The sequence below is a fragment of the Melospiza georgiana genome, chromosome 4 (assembly GCF_028018845.1).
Source record: "Melospiza georgiana isolate bMelGeo1 chromosome 4, bMelGeo1.pri, whole genome shotgun sequence".
Lineage (NCBI taxonomy): Eukaryota > Metazoa > Chordata > Aves > Passeriformes > Passerellidae > Melospiza > Melospiza georgiana.
In genome coordinates, this window is record NC_080433.1 from 36,895,030 (window position 1) to 36,923,009 (window position 27,980).

Here is a 27,980-nt window from a genome sequence, read left to right on the forward strand (position 1 = left end):
GCTAGAGATTAAGATATAGTGCATATCTATAGTAATAATGGTGGTAAAACACAACCAAACACCAAACCCACACTTCAAAGGGAACAATAAATCCATGGCTTACCTCATCTATTTGCATGTGAAACATTAACTAATGTGTTTTCTTGAGGGTGTTATTTAACATGTATATGACTTACTGAAAGTATACTAAAATATTGATCAAAATAATGGTGGTAAATACAGAGGTAATATATAAACAGTACAAGAAGCTTGTTTACTTTATAAATGTGCACATATAAAAAGCACTCAATGCTCTTAGAAATCTGAAAATATTCCAGCATGTGGAAATGAATTGGTCATAAATAATCTCCTGAAATATTCACATATTTCAGGCATACTTTTAAAAAAGCAACCACAACACAAGCAAACAAAAAACCCCAAAACTACTCAAACAACTGGTTCAAAACTCCACAATCTCTAAGTTACTCATGAGCTCCTTTTCCTGAGTGCTGTACACTTACACTCTGCCCAGGATTTGTCATCTTGTTGTGCCAAGTGGGTTGTAATTCCTAATAGTGGTGACTGTTTCTAGGTCAGACAAGTTGGGAAGAGTAATTTTGTACAAGGCACGGAAATAGTGTTTTACAATGAAAAGGTACTGCCTTGCTACAAATTACTGCACTAACTCCATACCACAGACTAACTGAACTGCTGGTAGTGATATGCCAATTTTGCAACTGGTACAGTAATTCATCTTAGTATTGTTTGAAGAGGAGAGCAAGGGAACGAGGAATTTTGGGTTACACATTTCTCAAAGTGGTGGAGGAAGGGACTGAACTACCCTAGTTGCTATTCTGGCTGTCCCATTGTCTTTGTGGTTTATCGTATGTGTGGCACTTAACATACTTGCAACATTTTAAAAGGGTATTGCAGTTAAAACTGCAGAACTAGGCTCTGCTTTTCTTGGCATGAGACTTTAGCATGTGAGGGAGTACATGTACTAATACTATGTTAAACTGTTTGTTTATGAAAAGATTTGAAAACTTCCCTACCACTTCTTGATGTGCCTATTAAAACAAAGAAAGGCAACTAGTAAAGAAGTGGTGTTAGGGAAGGAAGGCATGCTTTTAAGAGAAAAATGTAACCATACACACATTGAGTTCTTTTAGATCAGAAATGTTACAAAACTTCTAATACTACTGCATTGCAGGTGAAGTTGTTGTGTGGGCAGTGGTGACTAATGTCTTTGTTTTTCATTCTTCCTAGAAATTAAGAAGCCACCAGTGGCCCCCAAACCAAAATTTGTCCTAGGACACAAGGCAGCGCCTCCACCTGTCGCACCGAAGCCTGACATTGTACTTTCTGGTGGGATACAAGCAGCAAGGAAAGCCAAGCCAGCAATTGCACCAAAACCAAAGGTTCTCAAGAGCTCCTCCATCCCTGAAGTTAAACCTCCATCGTCTACACGAAAAAGCACAAAAAGCTTTGAGGAGCACAGGGAAGATCCTTCTCAAACTCTAGACCATTTGAACTATAAAAATGAAACCTCAGAAGGGAGTACTGGAAATACAGCATATATTCTACCTGTGTCACCTTGCAAATTTGAATGCCTTCATAAACTTGGAAATGGAGAGAACACCTGTAAAACTCAGATCATTCTCGAGCACTTTGACACCTTAGAAAACATCAAGCTTGGTGAAAGAAATGCACTGTCTCTGGGAGATAGTCACAATGAAAAATTGGCAAGTAGAAGTCAGGTGGTTTTGAAAGCCAGCATTTTGGAAGAGAAACTTAAGGATGTCCTAACTCATGGTGTGTTTCCTAACAGCAGTCCTGTGAAACACAGATATGCAGACAAATTTGACAAAGGGAATGGCAGCAGTTCCAAGAATGATGTTAAAATAGAGTTTATGGAACTTGTACAATCTTCGTCATCTTCTGAAGTAGTTAAAGGGAAGCAACAAAATGTTGATGGTAAGATTATTGCTGGTGAGTTTCAGATGTCTGAAATTTGTCCTAGTTTGATTGAAAATAATCACTGTTGTTCTTCCTCACTGGACAAGGAAACTCTAGAGAATGAAAATTTAAGTAGTAATAGGATGTTTTCAGGTGAAGTAGGGATGAAAGCAGACGCTGATAAAGCCTCCCCTGAAACATCTTCAGTCCTGAGTTCCAAAGTGCTTCCTGTCCCTAAGCCAAGAAAGCCACGTGCTGCATGTCTAGTCCGTCAGGATGGCATAGACAGCACAGGAGAAGGAACAAAGGAACCATCTAATTCAGAGAAAGATTCTCATGGTGTTGTGGACCAAAGCTTAAAAAAGCCAGCAAGAATTAATGTCCTTGGTCAAAGTGTGTGTTATAATAATAATGCAGAAGTGTTTCATCCTGAAAAATGTGAGGTAACTCAAAGCAATGCAGAAAAAGTGTCTCAGGTAAAGGAGCCTGCTGTGAAAGAGTCAGCTTCACAAAATCTTTTGCCTCAGTTTTCACATGGAAGTCCTGATTTGGTGAGACACGTTGAATCTTCTTTAAATGCAGGCCATAACTTTGTGGATGAGATAACAGATGACACCAGTATGCCAGATGCTGTGGACAAAAGGACTGAGTTTGTCAGGTGTCATACCCTGTCCATGAGTTTGCCAAAGCAGGTCAAATTGGCAAGCAGTCAGCACTCACCTGCTGTCAACAGCCTTCATGTTTTCCCACAAAACTTGGAAAATAAAGAACTTAAAATAAAGGATGGGAGTTCCCCAAAAGTTATTCCTAAGAAACCACAGAGACATGGCCTTCCAGCTGCTGGCCTGCTGAAAAAAGCTGCATCGGCAGAGCTTGTGGACAAAAGTTCTTACACCTGCAGTGAAGACAAATCGAACAGCCTTCTAGAAGGATCTCCCTTTGCACATCCACGAGCCAAGGAGCAGGATGCACTTTCGTCTTGTGACATACCCAAACGTTCTTCTGAAAAACCCGTCTGGAAGTTACCTCATCCTATTCTTCCCTTTTCAGGAAATTCTGAATCATTAAAAACTGCTGCCAGTTTCAGCCACCTGACTGTTGTGACAAAGCCTAGGGCCAAGTCTCTCTCTGCTGTGGACATGGACAGGACAGACAAGCCCTGCAAAGACCATCACAAGAAAAGTAGTTTGAAAAAGCTTCTGAACATGAAACTGTCGGTTTGCTTAAAGAAAAGCGACTTCCAAAAATTTCTGCCTAAAGGCAGCCAGTCAGTGGAGAGTGCTATTGCCAACCTTTCCAATGGGAATGGGTATGGAAATAACAGCAGTAACATAGGGTCTGTAGGCAGTGAAAGGAAAGCTAAATCTGCCAAGGCACATTCTGTAGAAATAAGTAGTCCGGCATTACAGAAGAAGAGGCAGAGAAACAGAAGTCAGCCTGAGATGCGAAATAACCAAAGGCTGGAGTCTTTAGAAAGACATGGACTTTTGGCAGAGAATTTGTCCCAAATGCCTTTGAATTCTCTAACCAGCACTTGTGATCCAGAGTATGAGAATGTGCGCCACTATGAGGAAATACCTGAGTATGAGAACTTGCCTTTTGCTATGGGTGCTAGGAGAAATCTCTGCTCGGAATGGCAGAACTCCAGCAGCACAGAAGACCAGAGCACTGACTTCTATGAATTTGATGAGCCTTGTGAAGCTACAAGCAGGCATTGGAGGCTTGACAGGTAAAATAAAGAGAAAAGGGAAATTGAACAGCTGCATTGTAACTCTGTTGTTGTAAGTATGTTTAAATGATAACTTGAGAGCCTGTACCTCTTCCATTAAATGTCAGCAGGACAGTTGTTTCTGTATATCTTTCTGTAGGCTTTTGTTGTTTTGAAAACTCCTTGCACTTGGCAGTGAGTCAAGAGGAAAAGTAAACTAGTTATTCCTTTTATATTCCTCAAAATTTGGGAAACTTTTCCATGTTTAATTAGAGCAAATCAGATACAGTCATGTATTTGTATTCAAGAATGCTTCAGTGGGGAGTAATGAACCTTACCAGTCTCACAGTGAACTGCAATAACCATCCAAAGAGTGCATAGTTGCTAGGTTTGTAGGGGGAATGAATATATTTTTAGATCTGTTGATAGAGCTGGGAAGAGCAGACAAGCTTTTGGTTATGCAAATTCTTTATCAGGTCTGGAAAGCTTTTTTGGGTATAACAGAAGCTACTGCCTCTCTCTAAATACAGTGAGTCCTCTGAGTCTGTCTGTGCTCCCAGCAAGGGTGATAGTGGTGCACAGTTTCTGTGTGACTCATAGAATATTAGCATGATGGGGTTTGGTAACTCTGCAGGTTGCTGCTGTGTTTCTTTAGCTCAGGAGGCAGTGGAGACAGATCGTGTCAGCAGATTCAAAAAGGGATTGGACAGGTTCATAGATATGAGGAAACGGCCTCCATTTGCTCCAGGGAGGTGAAGATTTAATATTAGGAAAAATTTATTCACTGAAAGGGTGGGCAGTCATGCATTGGGATAGGCTACCAAGGGAAGTGGTGAAATCACTGTCCCTGGAAGTGTTCAAGAAATGTCTGTCTGTGGCACTTGGGGACATGGTTTAGTGATGAACTTGGCAGTGCTGGTTTAACAGTTGGACTAAATGATCTCTGAGGTGTTTTCCAACCTTAATGGTTCTGTGATTCTACATCCAAAATGGCTGTAAATGGAATAGGCAGGAATAGATCTTTTAATATTTGTACTGTTGTGATGGATGCTGGGAGGAGAAATGGGTCACAGGGAGGGGCCAGACTCATGTGCTCTCCCTAAACAGCATCACTTAGTGTGTGTGTCAGTGTGGTAACATGTAAAGCATCACTTTGTCCCAGTATGGTATCATGCAATTTCTTAACTTCAGCTGATCAGTTTATTTTACAGATCCTAAAGATTTATCTCAAACCAGCAATAAGGATTTGAATCAAGTATGCAGCCTGGATATTTCAATGTCCCCAGCAAACTTCTTCATGCTCTTGAGAACATATGCACAATGACAAGAATAAATTAATTAGCTTCTACATAGTTACATTTAACTTCCTTTTTCACTGAGAGTTACTAAGCTTTGTTTCATTTTGGATGTGTGTATAGTAAACACATGCTCCAAAGAATCTGTGTTCTCTTAGATAGGAAGAGACAAATATTTTAAGGGGCATCCTATGTTAATTGTTATATAGCTAATATTATCAACATAGGTCTGTTTGTTAGGAAGGGTAAAACCTTATAATAGAAAATAGGATTTCTAGTTATGGGCTAGGTACTGGTACATTTATTCAAGTGGTTGTTGAGTATGTTTATAGTTTACAGCAGCGTGTTTCTTAGTTTTGTCTTTGGTATACACTGACAGAGTGTATGCTTTTTGTTTAAGTCTAATCTTAGAGTATCTTTCAGGGAGTTTGACCATGTTGTCTTGGTATTTCCCCAATTTGATGTACCTAAGAAGGGTGAGACCAAACTTGCATAAGGATGCATTTCATGTGTTTATGTGACTCATTTTGGTTTATGTTGCTTTGTTCTGAATACAGGTGAATATCTGTCAGCTTTAGGAAGAGGATAGTATTGCTGTATGAAGCATAGTAGATGTGAGATTGCAGTTGCTCCTGAAGTGAAATTCTGTAGTTTTCTTATTTGGCTAAATGTGTGAAATTTATTATTTCTTCTCCATACAAATCTTCCCAGTACCAATGGTGATATAAGGGTTTAAGTGGTCTCTCTGACACCCCTACACCTGAAGCTGCTCCCTGAATTGGATGTCCTTGGCTGGGTTTGTGTTGTTTTTCTTTAAAAAGCACCCATAGAAAACAAGAACAAGACCCATTAACATGTTTATTTTAAATCAAATGAAATAGTCGGAAACTGCCTTAGGAAACAAGCGATGCATGTAGTTACTTCAACAGATTTCAGAGAATAAAGAAATCCCTAGGGAAAAAAAAAGGCTTAGTACAGTAGTCTCCTGACCTGGATCAGTGCTGCTGGGAGAGCAGGGATGAATATTCGTTTTGGCTCTGCCTTGGGAGGTGGAAGGGTCCTCGCCCAGACGGGCCAGGCAGGCAGCTTCTCCAGTTTTCCCATCCAGTATTATCTCAAATCCTTTGAAGCTTCCTTATCAATGTTGTCTTACCCTTTCTGCATAGTTCTGTAAGAGCTTTTTATCATTTCCTGGGCCAGGCTGTATTATAAAACCAGTTGGAGAAACAGTGCTGCTGTTGTTACTGAAATAATTGCCTCTCGCGTTTTCCCCAGCCTGTCAGAACACGCACTCAGCTCTTTTTCATAGATTGTGGCACACAGATTCCTGTAATGCACTGCTAATGGGGATCTCAAAGAAAATTGTCTTATGATTAAAACCAATGTACAAATGAGATTGTTCTTCTGAGAAATTCAGACCAATAGCCCACACTTCTAAGCCTCCATAAAAGCATATTCAGTATATTAAGTCTGAATGCCAGTCTTGCCATTACCAGAAGAGTTCAGTGGTGTCTTCAGCTCACACTACATTTCTTTCTGGAGGAAGAAATAAAATTTGATAATGTACTGAATGCTTTGGTGGTTACAGAGGAATTTCCTCACAATCCCATGTGGTGAAACCAGTATGCTTTAATGGAGAATAGTAATAGCTTTTGACGCTTTTATCGGAACTTCGTATGTCACATTTAATTCAGCTATGTATTGTTTGCTTGAGCCTTCCCACAGGGAATTTCATGCAAGTGGCAGGCCTGGGTAATTAATGGTAGGCAGCAGTTGTCAGGATTTAATTTCTGAGATATTTGATGTCAACTTACTTTCTACTAAAAAGAGAAGGCTTGGCGTTGAAAGGAAGAGAGTCAGGGTGCTGATCTGGTGTATGAACCACTGAGATGGAACAGGTGCTGCTGCTGCTGAGAGTCAGAATGGATTAGGCTTTTGTTAAGTACTTCGTGGGAATATTCTCAATAAAGTAAATAATGTCAATAGCTTGGGAGCAGATAGTTTATGTTTTGTTTCCACTATACAAAAAAGAAGTCTTTCAAAATGGTGTTAAAGGATTATTTATTTTTGTCTAGCCTACCTGTTTAACTGCCAATTTAAAATGGATAATTTAGATGAATGGGCTTTTATGAGTACTGTATAAACAAAGTGAGTGAAGACTAGATGCTGTGAGATAGAAAATGTTCTGTTAAGTGTAAAAGAAGTTTTAAATATCATTATCCAGTCAGATAATAGGAAATGCAGCTCCCTGGGATTGCTGGATTTTGTTGGGTTTTTTTTATGTTTGGGTTTTTGGTTTGTTTGTTTGTTTTGGGTTTTATTTGTGGTCTTCCTTTTGGTAATACATTTTCCTATGCAAGGCAGTTGTATTTTAGGTTGAGTGAGTCTACTCCTTCATCCTTCTGGGAATAGCGTACTGTATTTACTGGCTACTTTGGACAGTGTTCCTTGAAGATATTGCAAATGTACATGACTGCTATTTTATTTATGACTGTGACATTGTGTTTCCAGCTAGGATTTTTCTTTGGAAAGGCCTGGAGAGGGGGGAGTACCATGTGACAACAATCCTTTATGATTTCAACACTGGTTTAATCAAATATTACTTTGTATTTTACCCACACTTGCTGATTTAGAATAATCCATTGGTTTTCTAGCAATGAGCATGTCAATGCAAAATATAAGTTTAATTTTCTGTACTAAATTCTTCTTTGGGGACTGCGTCCCCAGAGGTCAATTAAGTGTCCATGAAAACCTTCGTAGAATATTGAATTTCGTATTGAAATCTCTGTGGTTAAGCACTTTGCTTTGATACATATTCCTCTTTGATGTTGTGGTGGAGGTTTTTTGTATGTTTTGTGGGAGTTTTTTCTGTGTTTTTTGGAGTTTTTTTGCAATTGCAAAATTCCCATTTAGAAACACTAAATTAATAAAAGACTGCAAGATCTAAATAGCATTTAAAATATTGCAAGTTCAAACCCTTATGCTGAGATTTGAATGCACAAAATACATTTTAGGTATTGGATGTGTTATACCCATGTCTTCTTTTTATTGAATTTTTTTTTGATAGATATGACTTCTTGATAAATAGAGGCCAAGTATGTAGAAATAGATTTTTTTAAATATTTCATAGGGTCTCAAAGATTATTTTCTGATCTGAAGAAGGTCAGTTCTTCCTTCTGCATCAGCTCTGCAGTTTTGCCTTGTCTTCCAATCTCCCCCGTGTGTCTAGCTGGCTTCTGCCATCCTTGGTTGTACGTAAAATTCTTTCCCTGCAATTGCCCATCAGGTTTTAATGAAATAGCTTTGCTAATAGGCTATTTAGCTTTCCTTTCAGGCTTCGTTATCCTTGGCCATGTGTTGTCACTGGCTTTCTTTCTGTGTTGTGCTTCCTTGAGCCTGCCTTTCTTTTGCCCTCCCTGCTTTTCTCGGTGGTGGTGTAGCAGGGGTGCCTCTGCCAGCTCTGGGGGTTTGTCAGTGGGGAGTGAGTCAGAGGGCTCAGATCTGCAGCCTCTCGGGCAGTCCCGGCCCCCGAGGTGGGGACAGACAGAGCAATCCTTGCCTGTCACATGAGAGGAATAAGCCGGTTTGCTGACTTGTCACTCTTTGCTCTTACAGACCGCGAAGAAACAAATTCTGTAATTGGTAGGCATGTGTAATCAGAGTCACATCGTGGAAATGTTGGTGAGAAGTGGCAGTAATACAGTTGCTTGGGAATATTGGTGTTTCACATAAGGACTTAGGGGACAGTGCAAGTGCTGGGACCCTTGGCTCTGGAATTCCTCTATTTTGTAGTGTCAAGTTCATTATTTTGTACCACCAGTGTAGCTACATGGAAGGCTCACAGTTAGTTGCTCAGGAGAGCATATGGACTGTTTGGGTTTTCTTTTCTTTCTTTCCAAGAGACTTCATGTGAGTCAGTGTCTCCATGGTCTGCTTTTCCTGTAAGAGAAGTTTTCCTTAGCATTGGAGTGTCTTTCAGTTGTACAGCTTTACAGTGTAGTCTGCTATACAACTTGAAATAAAATGTATAAACTGTAAGAAGAAAATAGGTACTCTGGAAAAATACTCAAATCTTCAAAAGCAAACTGGTAGAACCATGCTGATACTTTCCTCTCTTGACTCCTCCTCTTTTTAAGATTTTTAATATCAGACTAAATAGAAACTTCATTAGAATCTTGACACATCCTCATGCAAATATGTTTTTGAGATGTGCTGATTTAATCTGTTTTGACAGTGGGAGAGATCCTGAGATCTGATTGTCTTCGTCTTCAATGAGAGAGAGAAAGAAGTTGGAGAACTGCATTTTTACAATACTGTTATTCTGGTGTACAGTTCAGTCAGGAAAAGATTTAAAATGTCTTATGACATCGAAATAATTGTGAAGGTCCCAAGATGGTAGTGAAAAAGAATTTTTGTCTTTGATATTTATTTAATCCCTCTTTTCAAGGGCTCCCTCTTGATTTTGGTAAAAGAAAGAGATGGGTATAGAAGACTGGCACGGCCAGGAAAACTTCTGACAGAGATGGAGGTGCAATAGCAAAAGTCTTGTAAGTGATCAGGTGGTATTAAAAGTGCTACATAAAAACAGGTGTGGTTTCAATTCTCGATGTTATCTTTTTATTTTACAAGAGGCAGTAAGATGGTGTCAGTGGTGATGAGGCAGGCAGTGCTGTGAGCACTGCCCAGCTGCTGGGTGAGTCCTCATCTGCTCTCCAAAAGATTTGGCGGCTACTTTGGTCAGTCTTGTGCAGTCTAGAAAATTACATCGTATTAACCTTGCTGCACATGCAATCCATATTAAAAATGGCACTAAAAGAGCCCTTTTGAGGGTAAGCTGTGCTATCCTTTGTTTCCCGCTGAAGGAATGCTCATCGCAGATAGCAGAAATGTCCAGACTTGCATTGCCGTTGCTCCCCCGGTACAATGGAAGGATGTCCTTGTCCTTCCGGTGCCGCTGCCCTCAGCCCAGTGCCTGGCTCGTGGCCTCAGCTGGGCTGGCTCCGTGTGCCGTGGGGAGCCAGGGAAGCACAGAGCTCCTGAGTCCCTTCGGCTCCTTCCTACCCCCTGCTCGTGCCTAACGGGAACTCGAGCGTCACGCACTTGCGGAAATTCATCTGCAGTGCTTTATCTTTTTCTTTCCTCTTTTATTCCATGTCTGTGTTTTTCCTAATTTTGGCATTCTTCATATGTATTTCCTTTTCTTGAAGGCGGAGGAAGCTCAGTTAACGCTGCATATTTGTCACCGATGGTGGCCTTTCTCCCCCCACCTCCACCGTGTGCGCTCTGTCTCCTTTTGCCAACCGTGATATAAATTAGCAAAATGTAGCTCTAGAGAATACATCAGATGCAGAGTGGAGAGTCTAATGGGATATGAGAATTGATGAAAGACCCATTTATATGTTCAACAGCAGCCTTTTCCTGTGGGTTATTTTCAGCATCAGCTCAGGAAATGTGCTTGTGGAGCTCTGTGGCACAGTGATATTCCAACTGCATTCTAATGTAGTAGTATCTGTAAAACAGTATCATTTTAGGTGGCACAAAATAAATGTGTAAAGAAAGTGATCAAAATATAAACTTAGTTTTTTATTTAAATGCCAACAGTGATATTAATATGCCACATTTACCCAGCATTTCTATTTGACCTAGTTAAAGATGTTCTAATGAATAGATTTACAAAACTGTGCAGCTCTGTTGTTTTGATGCACTAGATAAAATTTAGGTAAAGAAATGCTTGGTTTTATTTTAAATGCTACAATCCAGTAAGCTTCATTTAGAAACATAAAGTTTATGCAAGTTTTAATTTTTCTTTGAAATATCTTTGTGCTTATGAAAAACTGCTCTACTCAAGCAGAAGAAGACTAAAGAAATCTTTAAGATGCATATAAATAAATAAAGGTAGTTTTTACCAAAAATTATTCTACCATTTTGAAAGCTACAACCTCAGCCTTTTGGCTTTCAACTGATGAAAGTTCACTTGGGTTTTTTGTTGCTTTTTTCCCAGTGGTGTTTATGGAGGTGGGCTGTTGTGTACAGATTTTTAGAGAAGATGAAAAGTTTTTATAAAGAGTGTCTAAATCCCATTCTTCTAATTTGTGCAAAAGATTAGAGGAAGATATAGCACAAGTCTAATAAATTATCTTGCAAGCAGCTCAGTTATTCTTTACTCTCAGTCCGTGTTACTCTTGACCAAACTATTTCACCCTCTCTTTTCTGACATACTGTCCAGGAAGCTGCATCAGCTCCCGTGCATGCAGAGTTGTGTGTTTAGGAACTAAGCCACTCCATTTTTATTTCAGATCTAGGTCACTGCCTTTTGAGTAATCTGTTACTCAGCTTTTGTCATCTTCTCTATCTGGTATGTAAAAAAACCCAAGTGCAATAGGATGTGCATTATTTTTAAATTGAGTGAGCAGCTGTTTGAAGAGAGATATTGGAGCCCTGATTCAGGAATAGTCATGCAAAAATCATAAAACTAATGCTGAGTCAATAGAGAAGATGTTGGGTAGGGCCTTGCATTAACTGTGATTACAGTGAGCAGAAGTAAGCTCTGGCAGGGTAAGATCAATTTTATTTGAAATGGGTATTAATAGGAAGTTTTGTTCTCACTTGGTTTGAGTTTTCCCTTTCCTATATGATACATTTGTTTTGACTTCTTTTGTCACAATTACATTCTAGTTTACCAGAAGTCTATTTAGTGTGTGCTAGAGTTCTCTTGTGGTTTTTCCTTTTTTTGTGTGACTGGAAAATGAAGTGTTGTTTTTATTCTGATCCTGCTGCCCTTTCCCAATCTACTTCATCCCACAAGGGTCTGTTTTGTGAATTGAGGCAAGTTAGAATAAGAGGTCCTGATTGTGAACAAATGCCATATTTTTCTGGTCCTTTTTTATATTGCTTTTTACAGGAGCTTCTTCCAAAGATCTTTCCCATGACCATTGCAGCTCTCCCTATGAAACAAGAATTAATGATAGAGGAAGGCAAAAAGATTTAAATTCTACTGTAAATCTCTGCAAGGAGATAATTTGAGAGCTGTTCACACCTTTTTTAAACTGTGCTTTCCAAAGTCATGCTGCACAGTATGCTCATGACTGTAAATTCTCTTTACCTACCCTGGGAGACAGGTAATCCCTCACAGCATTTGGTGGTGATGGAAGCACCAGTGCAGGGATCCCTTTCCCATTACATGCTTCCAGCCAAGGGTTTAAATCCCTAGGTTTTGCCACAGCACTTTACTTTATGACAGTGCTCGATACTGTCCCATTGTTCCCTCCTGGATCATATTCTGCTACATTGGCATCATCTGCTTTGGGCACCTTTGCTGGGATGGGTAAGATAAGGAAGACTCCTGGCCTAGGCTGCATTTCACTCTCATTTTTTGCTTCATGATCCAATATGCCCAAAGCAGAATGGAAAAGCAGAGAGACATGAAGTTGACAGTGAGGGAGGGGATTTTTTACCTCTAATGGTAGACACCCACTGTTGTTCAGAAGATCTGGAGTTCAGATGACAGTTCTGAATTTATGACAGGTTAGGCTCCAGGTGCATCTAGAGTGATATGAAATTCATCTTTATGCTTTCTAGACTGGCTTGTGAAAGGAATTGTGCTGGTGTTGACTTCTTCAGGCTGGTTGTGGAGGGAAGGTATTCAGCAAAATGTAACTCAATCAAAAGGTGCAGTAATTGACGCCTTTTGCTGATCAGTTATCTCATTATCTATTTTCTTAAACATTCCATAGAAACCCACTTGTGATCTTGGTTAGTATTCATGGTTATTTGTCAATCTGAGTGTCTGTCCTGCTTGTCCTGATGTCAGCTGTGCCTGGCTGTTCAGAAGCTGCGCTGTCCCACTGTGGGCAGCAGTTTTCTTGCAGACTTTTAAAGTGAGACCTCTGTCTGTCTTATCCTTTTCTTTTCTAATGTGGCTTTGCTGTGGTGAGTGTAGAAACATCTGAAGCATGCATGTGTGTTTATGTTGAACTTTCCAGGGAACTGAGGAATTGTCAACAAACGTCTCACTGAAGATGACTTCGGTGAGAGGCTGCCTGTGGTGAGCTATCCTTGGGTGCCTCTGGCCTCAGGAGCTCACGTTTGCAAATCACAGCTAAATAAGGAGATAATTTGACATCTGTCTGCACCTTTTTTTAAACTGTGCTTTTTAAAATTGTGCCATGGAAATATGGGCATGACTCTATTGATCATAGTGTGCCTGAAGGAGGGTTACTGACAGAATGGATTACTTAATAAGTTTTGTACCTGTTTTTTTAATGTGTAGCACATATGACAAATGCTTTTTTTTGTTTGTTTGTTTTGGGTTGGTTTTTGGTACTTTTTGTTGTTGTTTTTTGTTTTGTTTTTTGTGGTGTTTTTGCTCAGAATGTGAGTCAGCTCTATTTTTCTTTCATCTCATTGAGGAAAATAGTATGTGCTGTCTTGACCTGAGGATAACAAATGCTAAACCGAATGCTGCTGGCTGCAAACACTGGGATAACTTGGTTCAAGCAAGTCAGGTGCAGAAGTTTGCAACGTGCTCAGCCAAGTATAGGAGCTGCCAGTGGCATGATCTAACAGCCCAAATGTCATGGCAGCTCTCACAGTGTTTGTGATATCCTCCTTGCCCAGAAGTCCCAGGTGTAACCAGTGAGTGCCAGAGGTAAGGACTGGGACAAGGAGGGTAGTTCTTGGTGTTTGTCCTGGCAAGAGCAAACTCCTGGCATTTCCACATGGCCTCTCTCAGCAGCCTGCCCATTGCCCAGGAGGCAGCAGACAGCTTTCAAAGTGCAAATGGCTCTGAATGAAAATGCATTTCAAATAGATTGTATTGAGCTTTTCTTTTGATAGTGTATTTCTGTCATCAAGATCTTGGCTTTTTGTAAAAAAAGTGGACACTAATGAGTGCATACATTACATATGATATTGTTTAAAATAATTCAGTTTCAGTTATTGAAGTCTTTAAATTGAAATTTGAAAAGGAACCTGGAGTGCACAAACTATTTTCAGTTGTAGTTGCTCTGCTGGATGCTAGTAGTTTCTGTTTTCTAGCTGTGATTCTTGAGGAGTGTTTATATTTGTAATCAAATCCTTAAAATTCCCTAACCAGCCTGGAGAGAATATAGCACAACAGTGCTAAGCAATGCAAATAATCATGGATTCATTGGTTTGGTTTGTTTGCTCCTTGTTTTGTGGTGTTTTTTTTTAATTTTAAAGAGCACTGTAGAGGTCTGTTTTATTCCTTGCCATGCCACCTGTGGCAGGATCGCTCACAGAAGGAACTAGTGAATCTCACAGGCATGATCTATTTAGGTAGTCTTAAAAGATATAAACAAAAAGATCAAAATCAATTGTCATGTTCCTTGAGATCACACCAATAAAAATTCATATCTGGTTGCCTTTTTTCTTGTTATTAGTCACAATAATAATAACTTATTGATATCATTGACTTCTTACTGCAGAAGAACAAATGGCATAATGTTAGTGCTCGTGTGTAAAATCATATTTGAGAGGGCACCTTGCTATCTTGCTCTCTTGCTGTGAAAAAGCACCATTTTTGGCAGAGAAGCTGAAGCCCAAGCAGCTTGGCTGCAATAAGGCAAGCAGTCTCCAGGGCTGGCAGCCACATCAGCACTGAGAGACACAGCAGCATCCGCCGGCCTTTCTCACTGTCCACTGCCCCTAGAGAAGAGAGATGTGATCTCAGCTTCAGCTTGTTTCATCTGTGAGTCTGTCATTAAACCAGAGAGGTGACTGATGCTGTAGAAGTCATCCCCCTGGCCTGGGTTGCATTTCATCTTCATTTGCTGCTTCGTGGTCCAGTGTGCCTGAAGGAGAAATGAAAAGCAGGGGGACATGACAAAAACAAGGGATGGGATATTTTTAGCTCTAATGGTAAACAGCTACTGTTGTTCAGGGAATCTGGTGTTCAAATGAGAGGTGAATATTAAGCTCCAATTAAGCTCCAGGTGCATCTAGAGTGATATGAAATTCATCTTTGTGCTTTCTAGACTGGTTTGCTGGTGTTGACTTCTTCAGGCTGCTTGTGGATGGGAGGTATTGCAGCAAAATGTAACTAATCCAAAAAGTGCTGCAATTGATGCCTTTACTAATCTTGCTGATCACTAATCCCTTTATGTATTTTCTTAAACCTTCCATAGGAGCCCGCACATGATCTTGGTTGGCATCCTTTATTATCTTAGTGCTTTGCCAAGTATGCTTGCTTTCTAGAACTGGTTTTCTTTTTCCAAAAACCTGCAGTAATTAAATAATAAAGACACTGGACTGTCTTTAAAAAGAAGCATTAAATAAAAGCAGAAGAAATTCACTAAACAAAACAAAAAGGGTTATTAACCAAGCATTAAGTTCATTTTTGCTTTGACTTTCCAGGAGCATCTTCTGTTGTTTGAACACCCAAATCAGGGAATTACTTCCTAAATTGTTTTGAGATATTAATTCGAGTTCTATATTTACAGTCCTTCCTTGAAAGAGATTCTGAATTTAGATAGTACCAAGCAGAAAAGATTCTATAGAACATTTTGTTTTTTTAGGTCTTTTACCATTGCATTTTCCCAGAAGTGAAGAACTAGAGTTCATGGAGGAAATCAGTTGGTGAGGCATGCTTACAGCTATTGGGAGTGTGAGGGGCTGTGAAAAAATGACAATGTTATCAGCTATTGCCTTCACAGAGAGCCAGTGTGCTTTTAGGTCTTAAAAAACTAGCAGCTGAACATGCCTTAATTACTAAAATTGATTGCAGGGAATGGTGATGTTAAAAACTGAAAATTAATAAGCACTAATAATAGCTTGCTCTCTGGGGAAAAATGGGGTGCAAGCAGCTGAGAAAAGATGGTGATATGCTGTAATGATACAAAAAGGATTTGAGATTAAATATTATAATAGGGTATGTTAAGTTGCTCTCTGAAGTTCTGGTATGTATTTTTTAGTTGAGTAGGAACTTCAGTTTGTGTAATTTTGCCTGCATGTTGAAAGCTTGCTTTTAAAATAAATAAACATAAACACCCACAAAAAATGTGCAATAAAATACTGGAGGAAGAGACAGATAAAGAGGAGTATACCAGAGACTCCTTTTAAAACAACAAAAGGATGAGAAATTACGAGTTTAGCAGTGTTGTGTGCGAGGCTCTGTTCATTCAGCATTGCTACATATTTTTATTACTTACTGAAAGTAGGAAAAGGATCTAAAAATAATGAAGATCACAAGGAAACGTGTGTGTAAAGCAGTAGCGTGGATGAATCTATTTTAGCAAATACTTTGGAGCTGTGGAAACTTGCTTTTCAGTAGTTATGGTGATGCTAACTCTTGAAGTCATTCCAATATACTATAAAATACTTAATGTTGGAGCATTCCATGGCAGGGAATCTTTCTGAATGATCTCAATCAACCTTAAAGCACTATTTGCTTTCTAAAGGAGTGGGAAACGGAGACTGAAATGGTAATTGTGACTTCAGGCCATAGTGCCCTGTGGAGGGTCCAAATCAGCAGTGTCTGAAAGTGAAGCCACAGGTGTATCTGAAGCTTCTATTATAAGACAAATAAACTAGTCTGAACTAGTCTTGGTCATCTCTTGAAGACAATAAGTGGTTTTTATGCTGAGTCCCAGTGGTAATAGTCTGATGGCAATTGTTAAGTTTTGACAGTTTATCTTGCTAGGAGCAGCATGTTTTATTTCATTAGTATTTTACTATTGCAATTGGAAAATACAGCCCTACATAAATGCATCATCCCATAAGCCACTCATTCCAAGGCAAATGAGTGATTCCTTCATTTTATGTGTGAAATAAAAAAGCCCCACATCTATATTTAGATTCCTTGCTCATGAGATATGGCAAGATGTTCTTACTCAGTGCACAGCACAGTGAGTTGGCAGGGCTGGTGTTTCACATGACTGATAATGCAGAAGTTTCTATGGGTAGTGCTGTGGGTAGGACAAAGAATCGTGATGAAGAGGGAACAAGATAGAGACAGTTCACAGTATCCCCAAAATACCTATCAGAAGTGCCACTTAAAATAAGCCTTACTGCATGCTTGTGGTATTTTGGAAAAGGGACATTAATATGTGCTAGAAATTACTCTGTTTATTTAAAGATTTACTACTATTTCCAAAGGCTGTTAAAGTGCAAGGGATTTCACTTTATCCAGAGATAACTTTAAGAGAACAATACAAACACTTATGTTATACATGACTCCAGAGGTAAAAGTACAGACAAGAGTAATCAGTAAATACAGATCTGCTTTCTGTTTCACCAGAAAAGCTGTAGCATTTACCATGAGAGGTTAAGGTGTAATGTCTGAGGGTTCTTCAGCGCGTGGCTGATAAACACAAATAAACACAGTAACTCTGTCCCCATTTTCTATGAAGAGGACACAACTGCAGATATCACCACAAAGGTATCTACCCTGGCTCCAGTATTGCATCCTATCCCTGGACTGATGGCTTGTTTGATTCTGGAAAATAGCTGAGTGTGAACTGACTCTTGATCATCTAATCATGCAATGTGTTCTTTCTTTAAAAAGCAAAGAAAAGAAGGGAAAAAGTATTAAAAATACCACTAAAAAAAAACCCTCAACAAGATGTATCATGTGGAAGAACCAGAGTGCTCTCAACTGAGCAAATACAGGATACAAGTGGAGTAGACACTGTATGTAGATTTAATACATGGTTCTCTCAGCTGTCACAGCTTCCTTTACATGAATAGTATGGGCATAAGCACCACAAAGGCCAGAAAAGGAGCTTACTGCTTCAATATTCTGATTTATAGGAAGAAAAAAAAATTTATACAGCGAGTGGCTGTCATTTGTGGACACTTACTACACATCCTAATTATCACTGCTTAATTATTTAAATGTTTAAGTATTTTTTTTACTGAAACTTTCTATTAAATAAGCTGATTAATCTTATGTTTAGAAATTGCTTCACACAACACTAGCCAGCTAGTTTGTTCTTCATCCTTCAGTGGTGAGGGAATTGGGTTTGTACAAGTAAAACACAGCTTCACCTGGAAGTATTCTTGTTTCTGACTTCCAAAAAGGTAGATTTTCTAAAACTTCTAGCATAGCTTTTGGCATAGCTGCCCTGAAAAGTTTAAATGAAAATTGACAACAAAGTCTGGGAGTGGGCATCCAGTAGAATATGCTGAGGCAAAAGAACAGTGATGTCACAGGTGTGAAAACAATGTTTTCTTGATGAGAAGGAATCTCAGTTAAAGGAATTTAAAACGGCAATTAAAACAAATATTAAGGGTAGAAAAAAAGGCAATAAAATGTCTATTAACAGAAATAGCCATTAATGAATAATGGACTAAAAAGTATATTCCAGTGTGGTCAGAGATAAAGCACTTAATATATTTTGCAGTAGGGGAAAAAATACCCTTGGTCAGAGATAGATTCAGTGACAGATGTGGATGGTAAAGCTGAGTAATTTAGTAAGGGAAAGAACAGCAGTAATTTCTGTTGCAGGTTTTGTTAAAGCTGGGGCAGATATCTACCTCATGTCATGCTATTGATGTAATAAAGATGTTTGTGTTTGTCATAATAAAAGCATATGGATGGCATCTGCTAAAATAAATATTCTCAGCTGACAGTGACATATAAACTAGACAAGGAGTTTTCTGAATTGCTGAAGTTAATAAATAACTGCAGAAATCTTGGTTTCCTGCTAGCATGATTCCAGGGAAAGCTCCAGTAAAAAGCTGCTTTTTTTGTCTTCCTGAAACTTCTGGAGGCGCTATGAGAGCTGTCCCTGGCATACACCATATGCTGTTGTCGTCAGCACTCATCTCCCTGCTGGCTGCCATCTTCCTGCATGGAGCTGATAATTTCCAAACCCAAATAAAGGGTGTCTCTGCACCCAGGGTGCTGCAGTCTTGGCTCAGGACCTTGTTGAGCTCAGTGATGACCTTACAGTCTCCTTCCTTCCCCCACCCCATTTGGTTAAGGGAGACAGTAACTGCTTGGGAGTTTCCCAAGTCCTTCCTGTGTTGTCATAATAGAACCAAGTTATTTTAATCTTCTCTGTGCCTTCATGGCTGACCAAGGTCTGTCCACAGGCCAGCTATTCTTTACCTCCAAATACATTTCTATTTGTGATCAGCAATTTTGTGTTGGTTTGTTTGTTTTTAACTCTATCTTGAGCATTGTGAAATAAACACTTTGCTGTAGCAGAATCCCCTTCCTTGACCTGCTGGCACTCTTGCTGAGGGTGCCCCCAGTCCCTCTGTCCACGTTGCTGACAAACCTGCTTAACAGTGCCAGTCCCAATACTGAGCCCAAGCCCTGAGGAACACTTCTGCTTTTCACATTACTAGCAGACACCTTCTGTGGGATCCATGGTGACAGATTTTCCTTCTGGTAGCTAGCACAGATAGAGGTGGCAAGTCTGGATAGTTACCCTCCATCCCTGCTTTCCTTCAAAGCAAGGAGAAAACCAGTCCTAACTGTACCTTGCCTCGGGAGGCAGAGGGCCAGGTGTATGGAGAAGTGTGCAGCCCTGGCAGTCATTAGCTGTATAAAATTTGGTGTTGGTCAGCCCAGAGATCTCTGCTGGCTGCAGCAGCTCGTCGACAAGGTTTCCTGGATTTGCTTTTTGTTTTGCAGGATAGCTAAGCAGTTTTGGCTCATGTCAATAAATCTGTGGCATCCCAGCATCTTTTTGCAGACCTTGAACACAGATTATGTGATTTTTAGATCACTTTAATGTAATTGGAAATTATTAGATACTTTTGAGGATTAAAAGTAGGAACCCAGAGATTTGGTGTGTTTCATGTAACCTTCCAAAAACTTAAGACTGTTTCCGCTAGTCTGTTTTCCTATCTATCTTTCCCTACCCCCTTTTTTATTTTCTTCTAGAATTGCATTTCTTAAATCTCTACTGAAATTGTCAAGGCTAGTTAGAGGAAGAAGATTGTGTGCCTGTCTCATGCAGTTCCTGTATTGCAAAAATGGCTGAAGCTAATAAAAAGAGACCTCTGCGATGATTGTACAGCAGCAGAACAAGATTGTTGTACAGCTTTGACAGCTCTCCAAAAGGTGTCTGTTTTGGGAGGATGGGTGTTCTTAATTGCAAAAGATTCTGTATTCCTGCTTTTAAGAAGAGTTGTTGGACAGAATGGTTATGATATTGCTGTCACTGAAGCACTTGTTTAGCATATGCATTGAGAAACAGGCCTGTATGTATACGGGCATCTAGAATTTCACAAAGCTCCAGTGTGAGTACCATATGTGGAACAAGACCTGATGCTGGGAGATAGAGGATAGCAAAATGGCTATCACCTTTTTTTATCCTGCACACAGTACAAATGTTGCTCTGTACATGCACATAGCAATAAGGGAATAGATTTATCAGACTTTGTTGTTAGGCATACTCTGATGGATGGACATGAATAGTATGAATACTCCAAAGGTACTGTGGCTTTTGCTTGCTGCCAATGATCATTGTATCAATACTACCATATATAAAATGTTGCAGAGTTGTGAGTCCGCTGTGGAAAAGCCTCCAACTGCTATAATCTTCAGACTACCCTCTACTGTTTTCAGGGTGTCTGACACCAAATAGATAATTTATTGTGGGGTGAAACAGAAAGCTCTTTACATAATTGAAGTATCATGAATATATTTTAATACTAGGTCCTTAGAAGAACACCATGATCATCCCAATGTGGTAATGGGAGATCTTCAGTCAGATGAAGAAGATATCATGAACAGTTCTGATGAAGATGATGACACAAATTCTGATTCCAGTAAAGGGGAGACTGATCCTCAAGAAGATAAACAGGTATTTTTTTATCTTTATCTTCTGAAGCTATTTCTCACTCTTGCAGTATTTCATTAGTTGTAATGTGTTGGGATATTTTCAAATGTAAACACCTGTTGCCTGTTGAGGTTGAGGTCTGACCTATTACCTTCTGTGAGTGTCAGCTTGGAATTATTTTCCTTATTTTAATTTTATTTCTTCTTCAAACGAGGAGCAGGAGGACAGTGTTAACTACCCTGAATGAAATGAAGTTATGAGGGTCCTGTCCCTCACTTTGGGGGTACCCATGTTTTTACTTCTTAGCCCTGGACGCCCTCAAACCAGCCTGCCCGTAGACCAGTGCCTCTCCTCAGCAACAGTCCCAGCAGCTGTTTCCTTTGATAGTAGTTATATCTGCTTCCTTTCTTTAAAAATAATTAAAAACCAAAACAAAACAAAGCCCCAACAAGACAAACAGAAAAACCCAATGAAACTTTCTAGTGCTGGAAGAGAAGACTTGGGCCTGAATGTTGTTAAACCAAATGAGAGGACTAAATTGGGAAAGGGAGAATCCAGGGAAAAGCTTGTTCCTGTGAAACCAAACAAGACTTTACCTGTATAGAAGCTATCTTACCTTGCATGCCTCTACAAATGCCCTCAGCCTTTCACAAGGGAGTTTTACAGGAAGGTGTCCCCATTAGGAGGGTTCTCAGGCAGGTTTTATGGAGTAATTCAGCGCTTGCTGGGAGGCATCTGCCGCCGCTTGCTTCGGCTGCCTGCGGCACGTGCGGCCGGCAGCTGGGAGTTAGCAACCAGCTTCTCACAGCAAGAGCAGCTGCCGAGGAGAATGAGGCAGTCTCTGCATCCCCCATCAGCTGGGCTTGTTTCACTTTTCCTTACTGCAAGCATCTGGCTGTTTTGATGCTTTATATCTGTTAGGGACTTACAGGGCTTCTTTCCAGTGTTGTGCTGGAGAGCCTTATTTGTATCCCTTTGGTTCCACCATTAGAGACTCTCAGAGCCAGAGTATCTTTGTCTGAGCAAATGCAAAGTGGCCCTTTCAGCACCAGCTGGTATGTGAAAAGTTCTTTCAAATGGGGTTGTGATATTTCATTTTGTAATTGTTTAGCAGTAGCATCTTGTTCTCAAAATACCAATTTTCATCTCATTTGCAACTGACACATTTACAGTGATGGCAGATACCTTGCTTTGCATAATTGACTTACTTGTGAATTCAGTCTTGCAGGGAGTGTGTCAGCTGTGCTTTCTAAATAGGCACAGAGGCCTGAGAATAGGTGTTACAATCTTGCCTGAATGTGATTGACTCACACTGGATAGATCTCAGTGCTCTTAGGAAATAAGTTTAATTTCATAAGTAAAATTCCAGATCTGTGTGCAGATGTCTATAGTATATAAAATAAATAATGTATTTTGCACATATCTGGTGTTATACAAAATTATTTAATTTAGAAATTAATTTTAATTCAGTAATTAGGCATGGTGTCATTTAAATTCCAATGAAAAGGTTAGATTTTTTTTTTTTTTGTTTGAGTGCAACAATATCTTTAAAACCAGCCTATGAGTACTATCTCTTCCTTGGTTTATTTTCCAGCACTTAAGACTAACTTACAGGTTTCGAGAAGAACTAAATCTTCAGAGAACCCTTGTAACATTAGTGCTTATGAACCAAAGTTTTGTGGATAAAATGCCACTGATACCTGATTTTCTAAATAAACAGTTCAGTGCCCATATTGTACTACCACACTCAATACAGCCTTCCCAGGACTTCCATCTCACTTCAGTTGTATATCCCGTGATGTTTTAGGGCTCCTCATCCTTTCTTTCTTTGCAGCCCATTAAAATAAAAGCCTGAGTGTGCAATAGATGTGCTGACAGCTGGCAGCAGAGAAGCATATGGCAAACCATGAGAGCTGTTTGGAGAAAGGTGTTCCATCTGAGGGAAATCCTACATGGGAGTTACACTCCCAAACACGTTTGCATCCCGGTGCCTGCCCCGTTTGCTTTGTTGTACCTATTACCTCTGTCTGAGGTTGGATAGGGGCACTGGATTTTCAGAAGCCAAATGTGCATGTGAGAGCCAAAATCATCTCCACAATGTTTCAGGCAAATGACAAGGCTCACATATCTGCATCTTTGGGGTACAGTTGCTCTGTATTTCAGCAGCTCCATTAGTAGATTGTTAGAAACTAGCTATTCTCTTCAATGTGATTTTTTTTCTGTTTTTTTTCTCCTGTCATCTTGTTTTCACTAAAGAAAATGTGTATGTCTTTTAAGATGTTCCTGAAACACATTTGAGTTCACTGCAAATATTACTGTTGCTGTATTAATCAGAAGCAAAGAATGAAGTAAGATAGAAATACTACCTGTAGTTTAGTACTTCTGCTAAACCAGTAATTGTTGTTTGCTAGAACTTCATTCAGGATGGGCTTCAGTGCTTCCTCTAATAATTAAAAGAAAAGGCTGACAGGCTGAAAGGCTGCTCTTAGCTAATACTGTTGTTTCCTGATACAAGCTAAATTGATTTTCTTACAGATCCTGAAAAACCAGAAGGTGTCAAAGCCAAGATATTTCAAAGCAGTATGAAGTATTTTTCTTAGAAGTAACTATCAAATAGTTACATTGAATTTAAGGAACTAATAGCTGGAAATGATCTTTATGACAGTTTATTAGGTGCATAGTGTAACATGTAATTTTATTTGCAGGGTAAGGCAGCTGGAAAGAAAACAAAGGTTTACCACATTGCCAAGGAGATCATGAGCTCAGAGAAGGTGTAAGTGTCAATGCTATACTTAATAACTATTAAATTTATTTTAATTGGGCAATTAAAATGTAACTGTTTGCTTTTTCTTGCTTTTCTGATAGGTTTGTCGATGTGCTAAAGCTCTTACACATTGTAAGTACTCAAAAAAAAGCAGTTTCCTCTTCCATTTGTTTAATCTATTAAAGTTTTATGTTTATGGTAGTGACTGTGCCTTTTCACTGCTGCATCTACATATTCAAAATATAAAAATTAATCTAATTAGGCTGTACTTTAATGTTTCATATTTTACATAATGGATGAATATTTTGGTGGTTCCTTCTGGATCTCCTTAATAATTTATGCAGTTTCCAGCTGAGTGTGGGTATTGGATACTGAAAATTTAATATTTATCAATTTATGTTGATCATAATCATATTTATAACCCAGATTGTACTGGTTAACAAATATGTACATAACACCAAAAATAAAGATTCTGGTTAAAATAACTCCTTAAATGGTGGAGGGGGGCAGGAACAATTTATTTTAGAACTGGTACATTAAAATGGTACATTCTTGAAGTAATCCAATTAATAGCTAATAGCTCTAATGGTGTATCCATCACCATGGCAGTGTATTTTTGTGAGGCTGCAGTTCCTTGACAGACATTTGCTTTCTGATAACACCTGTGATTGTAGTACCTGCAATGTGCTGTACCCAGCCAGGGTTAAATATTTCATCTGTGTTTGTGCAGATCAGTCATCTGCAAAACATGCTGTGCTGAAGGTGATAATAGGAAATTAATGAAGAATTTTTCTTTCTCTACTTCTATTTTGCGTGTTTTCTGCCAAGTTTGAAATGATATGTGTGTGTACCATTTTGTCGCTCTATTAAGTGCAAACATAGTGGTTTTTTTCCTTGGGCAGTAGAAATTATTATATTGCAAACAGATGCATTGGTCTGTCTCAGTCCCTTGAGAAGCATGTTCTGTGAAACTGGGAACAAAGGCTCTTATAGATGGTTGTATACAGTCCTGTAATACAGGGGTTTTTTTTCAGGGAACAAAAAACTCACCACATCTTTTGCTGATTCCTCTTAGCTTTCCTCCTAGTAACTGTTTTTCTGATTCTGTTCAAGCTTGGTTTTTATGAGCTGGCTCAATCAGTTGAAGCCAATATATAATTTATATTCAACATGGTTTCTAATATTGAACTTAATCTTAAATACTGACAAAAGAAAGAGAGTTGTCCCAGACAAGTTTTAAGGTGTGTAATTTTAAATTATCATATTTTTCAGACATTTAATTTATTTGTTAAAGGTACCTTTGCTTTTCAGTGTACCAGAATTTTAGGTAGTATGTGCAGTACTGGAAGAAAGCCTGTTGGTAAGGAGGATGCAGGCAAGCAGAAGAACAATGTGAAAAAGGGAAGAGTAGAGGGCTTTGGAAGTTTCTGGGGTAAACTTAAAGCTCTCTCCACAGTGTAGGTGTGCAGTGGTGTAGGATGTGTTTTTCTTTTCCTTTAATGGATAATTTGCTACTCTATTCATGACAGTCTACTAGTTTCTAACTGCCAAATAAAAACTATTAGAAATGTTTTTGTTGGCTAGCAATGGCAATCAACATGCATTCAGCCTGGTCTAACAGGGAGGATGCTAGGCTAGGAGTTTAGGAAATACTTTGTCCTTAGCTTGTCAGTTGGCCTGCAGCAGGAACCTTGGTGGGTGTCCTTGTCAGAAAGGGCACTGGTTTTGAGGCTTTGTGTGTGTGTGCATTCTTCATTAAATAAGAGCTGCCATAGCTGAGAAAGGTTGTAGACACCCAATTTTTGTTTCCACAGAGTGGTATGCCTGAGAATTTGTTTGTTTTTCACACACATTATTAAATCAGTTAATTTAATAATATATTTCTTATAGATAATATTTTAATGTTGATAAAATTATCTTTTTTATTTCATGTGCACTGACCACTTTGGCTTGCTAACAGCCAGTCAAGCAACCTCTGACAAATTTCTGAATTAGAACTTAGATTCTCCCCAGACTGGGCTCTTTTATCCCATTTGGCTTATTGAGGGGTGCTCCTTCTGAGCCATCTATTAGTGGTTTTCCACTTGAAATTTAGTGACGAATTCCAATAGCAATGATCTAAGAATGTAAAATACTCTCTTCAGTATATTTTACCAAAGTCAGCTAAATGCATCACATGGCACCAAGGAAGAGGACTGTTGATGAAAGGAAAAGCTTTTTAATTTGCTTCATCTTAGAGCCTTTGAAGTGGAATCTAAAGCAGTTGAGGAGGTAGGAATGTGACTGCAAACTAGTTACAAGTACCACTGAAATTTTTTAGCATTTTTTTCTTTTATGTTGACAAAGTCAAGAGCAACTCTTCCAAGATACCAGAGTGCCAGCCTGTGTGGACCCTGTGGCACACTACAAGTACATCTGACTGCTTCTCTTGAAGACACACTGCGAAATAATAAACACTTGGTGATACTTCTGTAAATACTAAGCAAGCTGGTCATAACAGAGATAAGTGGCTCACCTGGCTTTGCACACAGCACACAGTATCAAACAGACTCAGCAAATGGGGTTGCTTGAGCATGTAATCGAACATTAGATGTAATCTTGAATTCTCTGTATTTCTGTTACTATGTTAGTGCTCTTTTAAGGTGAGATTCCAATAAAATGCTTTCAGAAAATTCTGGAAACAAAGGAGCTTAAATCAAACTAGCTCTTCTGTATGCACATTTATGAGATGGTTCATACATTGCCTCCTGAGAGTGAACCAGGGTTGACAATATGGGAGAAGTGCTATTTTTTCCTAAGGACGCTTGCAGAAAAAAGAAACTGTGAGCTGGGTGTAAAATACAGTGACATAAGAGAAACAAGCTTATCACTTCTCTCTGAGTTGCCCTGTGCCTGAAAAACACCCAGTGTTCCTGGAAAAAGGAGTAAGGCAGGATTGGTGCCCTTTGTACTTCTTTGTTGTGGGATTCTTTGGAGATGGTTTGCTCTGCATGAGTGAGAGGACCTCCTCAGCAGCTTCCTGGCACTGTGAGGGTAAGCTGTCTGGCTATTTGTTGTCATTTTATTTGGACATTTTTGTTCTGAATTTTGTTCTTTTGCCAAAACCCTCCACTCTTTGTTTTTCCACTCTTTTTGATTCTGTTTCCTCCCTGCTGCTTTGGTATAAGCAGCAAGATTTCTGGTCCAGCAGAGGAACTTGATTTTTTGAGATTACTCCTTACAGGAGTGAAAGCCTGTGGGCTTTTGCCTGAGCCTTTAAATCTGTGCTTCTGACTTAGACCCCTGTTCTGTCCATATTTGGACTCTGAGCCCAAGTAAGTAGGAACTTGTCAGCAGGCTCCTCTTAGCATTTCTGCAGCCACAAGATCAACCTCTTATTGCACAAGGCAGATAAGAGGTCAAGCATAGTTTTCTATTGTGTGTCCTTCCAGAGACATGAGAGTGAAAAATTCTGGTTTAATGTTACCATTTTTCAGAAGAAAATGGCAAAATTCTGTATATAAAAATGGCATATAGTTTTATATATCTATAGGTAGGTAGGTAGGTAGGTAGGTAGGTAGGTAGGTAGATAGATAGATAGATAGATAGATAGATAGATAGATAGATAGATAGATAGATAGATAGATAGATAGAAAGATATAAACTGATGTCTGTTGCAGCCAAGCATTATGAAAAATAATTCATGGTAGATTTGAAAGAAGAATGTAATGGAAAATAAAATAGCTATGGCCTTTGAGCAAAGTTCTGACTTTGGGTCCTGGGTTACAACTGATGTACTGTTTGACCATGAAAAATTCTCTCAACATCCAACTCTTTTTCCTCCATCTGCAAAATTTCAATATTTGACCGGTCTGAGGTGAATATGTTGACAAATGTTTGGTCTCTGATGTGCTTTAGAGCTGCTAAGACACTTGCCAATGAGTTGGAACTGTGGTCCTCTTACTAAGAAGACTAATAAAATAGTTTTAGTTTAGAAGGAAGTATTGTTCTACTACTCAGCCTATTGCCTGAAATAGCATTCTGGGAATATGCCACAGTCAAATCATTGTTTATTGTAAAAAAATCAAATACATTGTTTTGTTAAGGGCTTATAAATTATTTTATTACCTGAGACAAAAGATGTGGAATTGTGTGGCAGCTTTCTGAAAGTAATGGCATATGTTTGAAAAATATGATCCACACTGAGTCATAGTCTTGATTAACTGTAGTTGCTGTAGTTTAACTTAGCAGTTTATGGCTAATAGTCTGACTCTAGCTAGGAGTGCCTATTTATATTTTACATAATCTATTTGTGAAATCTTCTGTAGCTGTATTGCTAAGCAGTCATGTTTACAGTTTGTCACATCTAGCAGCCTGGCTGTTGTGAAACTTCCTCCTCTTCCCTCCTCCTTCACCATAGGATGCCTGTATGTGTGTGTATTCCTTGAAAAGCACCCAAATCCAAACATGCTTTTTTTCCTTAAATTAAACTGATCTTTGAGCTATCTGCAGGTGTATTTAGCTGGTGAGTTGTTCTTCAGTGT

General features: G+C 39.1%; 1 protein-coding gene across 1 annotated transcript in view; it reads left to right on the forward strand.

The window, feature by feature from the left end:
- The window catches only part of FGD6 (FYVE, RhoGEF and PH domain containing 6), a 70,096-nt gene that overhangs the window by 8,220 nt on the left and 33,896 nt on the right, over positions 1 to 27,980 (forward strand). The window contains exons 2-5 of the mRNA XM_058022577.1: positions 1,246 to 3,664; positions 20,570 to 20,717; positions 23,399 to 23,466; positions 23,559 to 23,589. Coding sequence (XP_057878560.1) covers positions 1,246 to 3,664; positions 20,570 to 20,717; positions 23,399 to 23,466; positions 23,559 to 23,589 — 2,666 coding nt within the window. The remainder of the gene's footprint in view (positions 1 to 1,245; positions 3,665 to 20,569; positions 20,718 to 23,398; positions 23,467 to 23,558; positions 23,590 to 27,980) is intronic.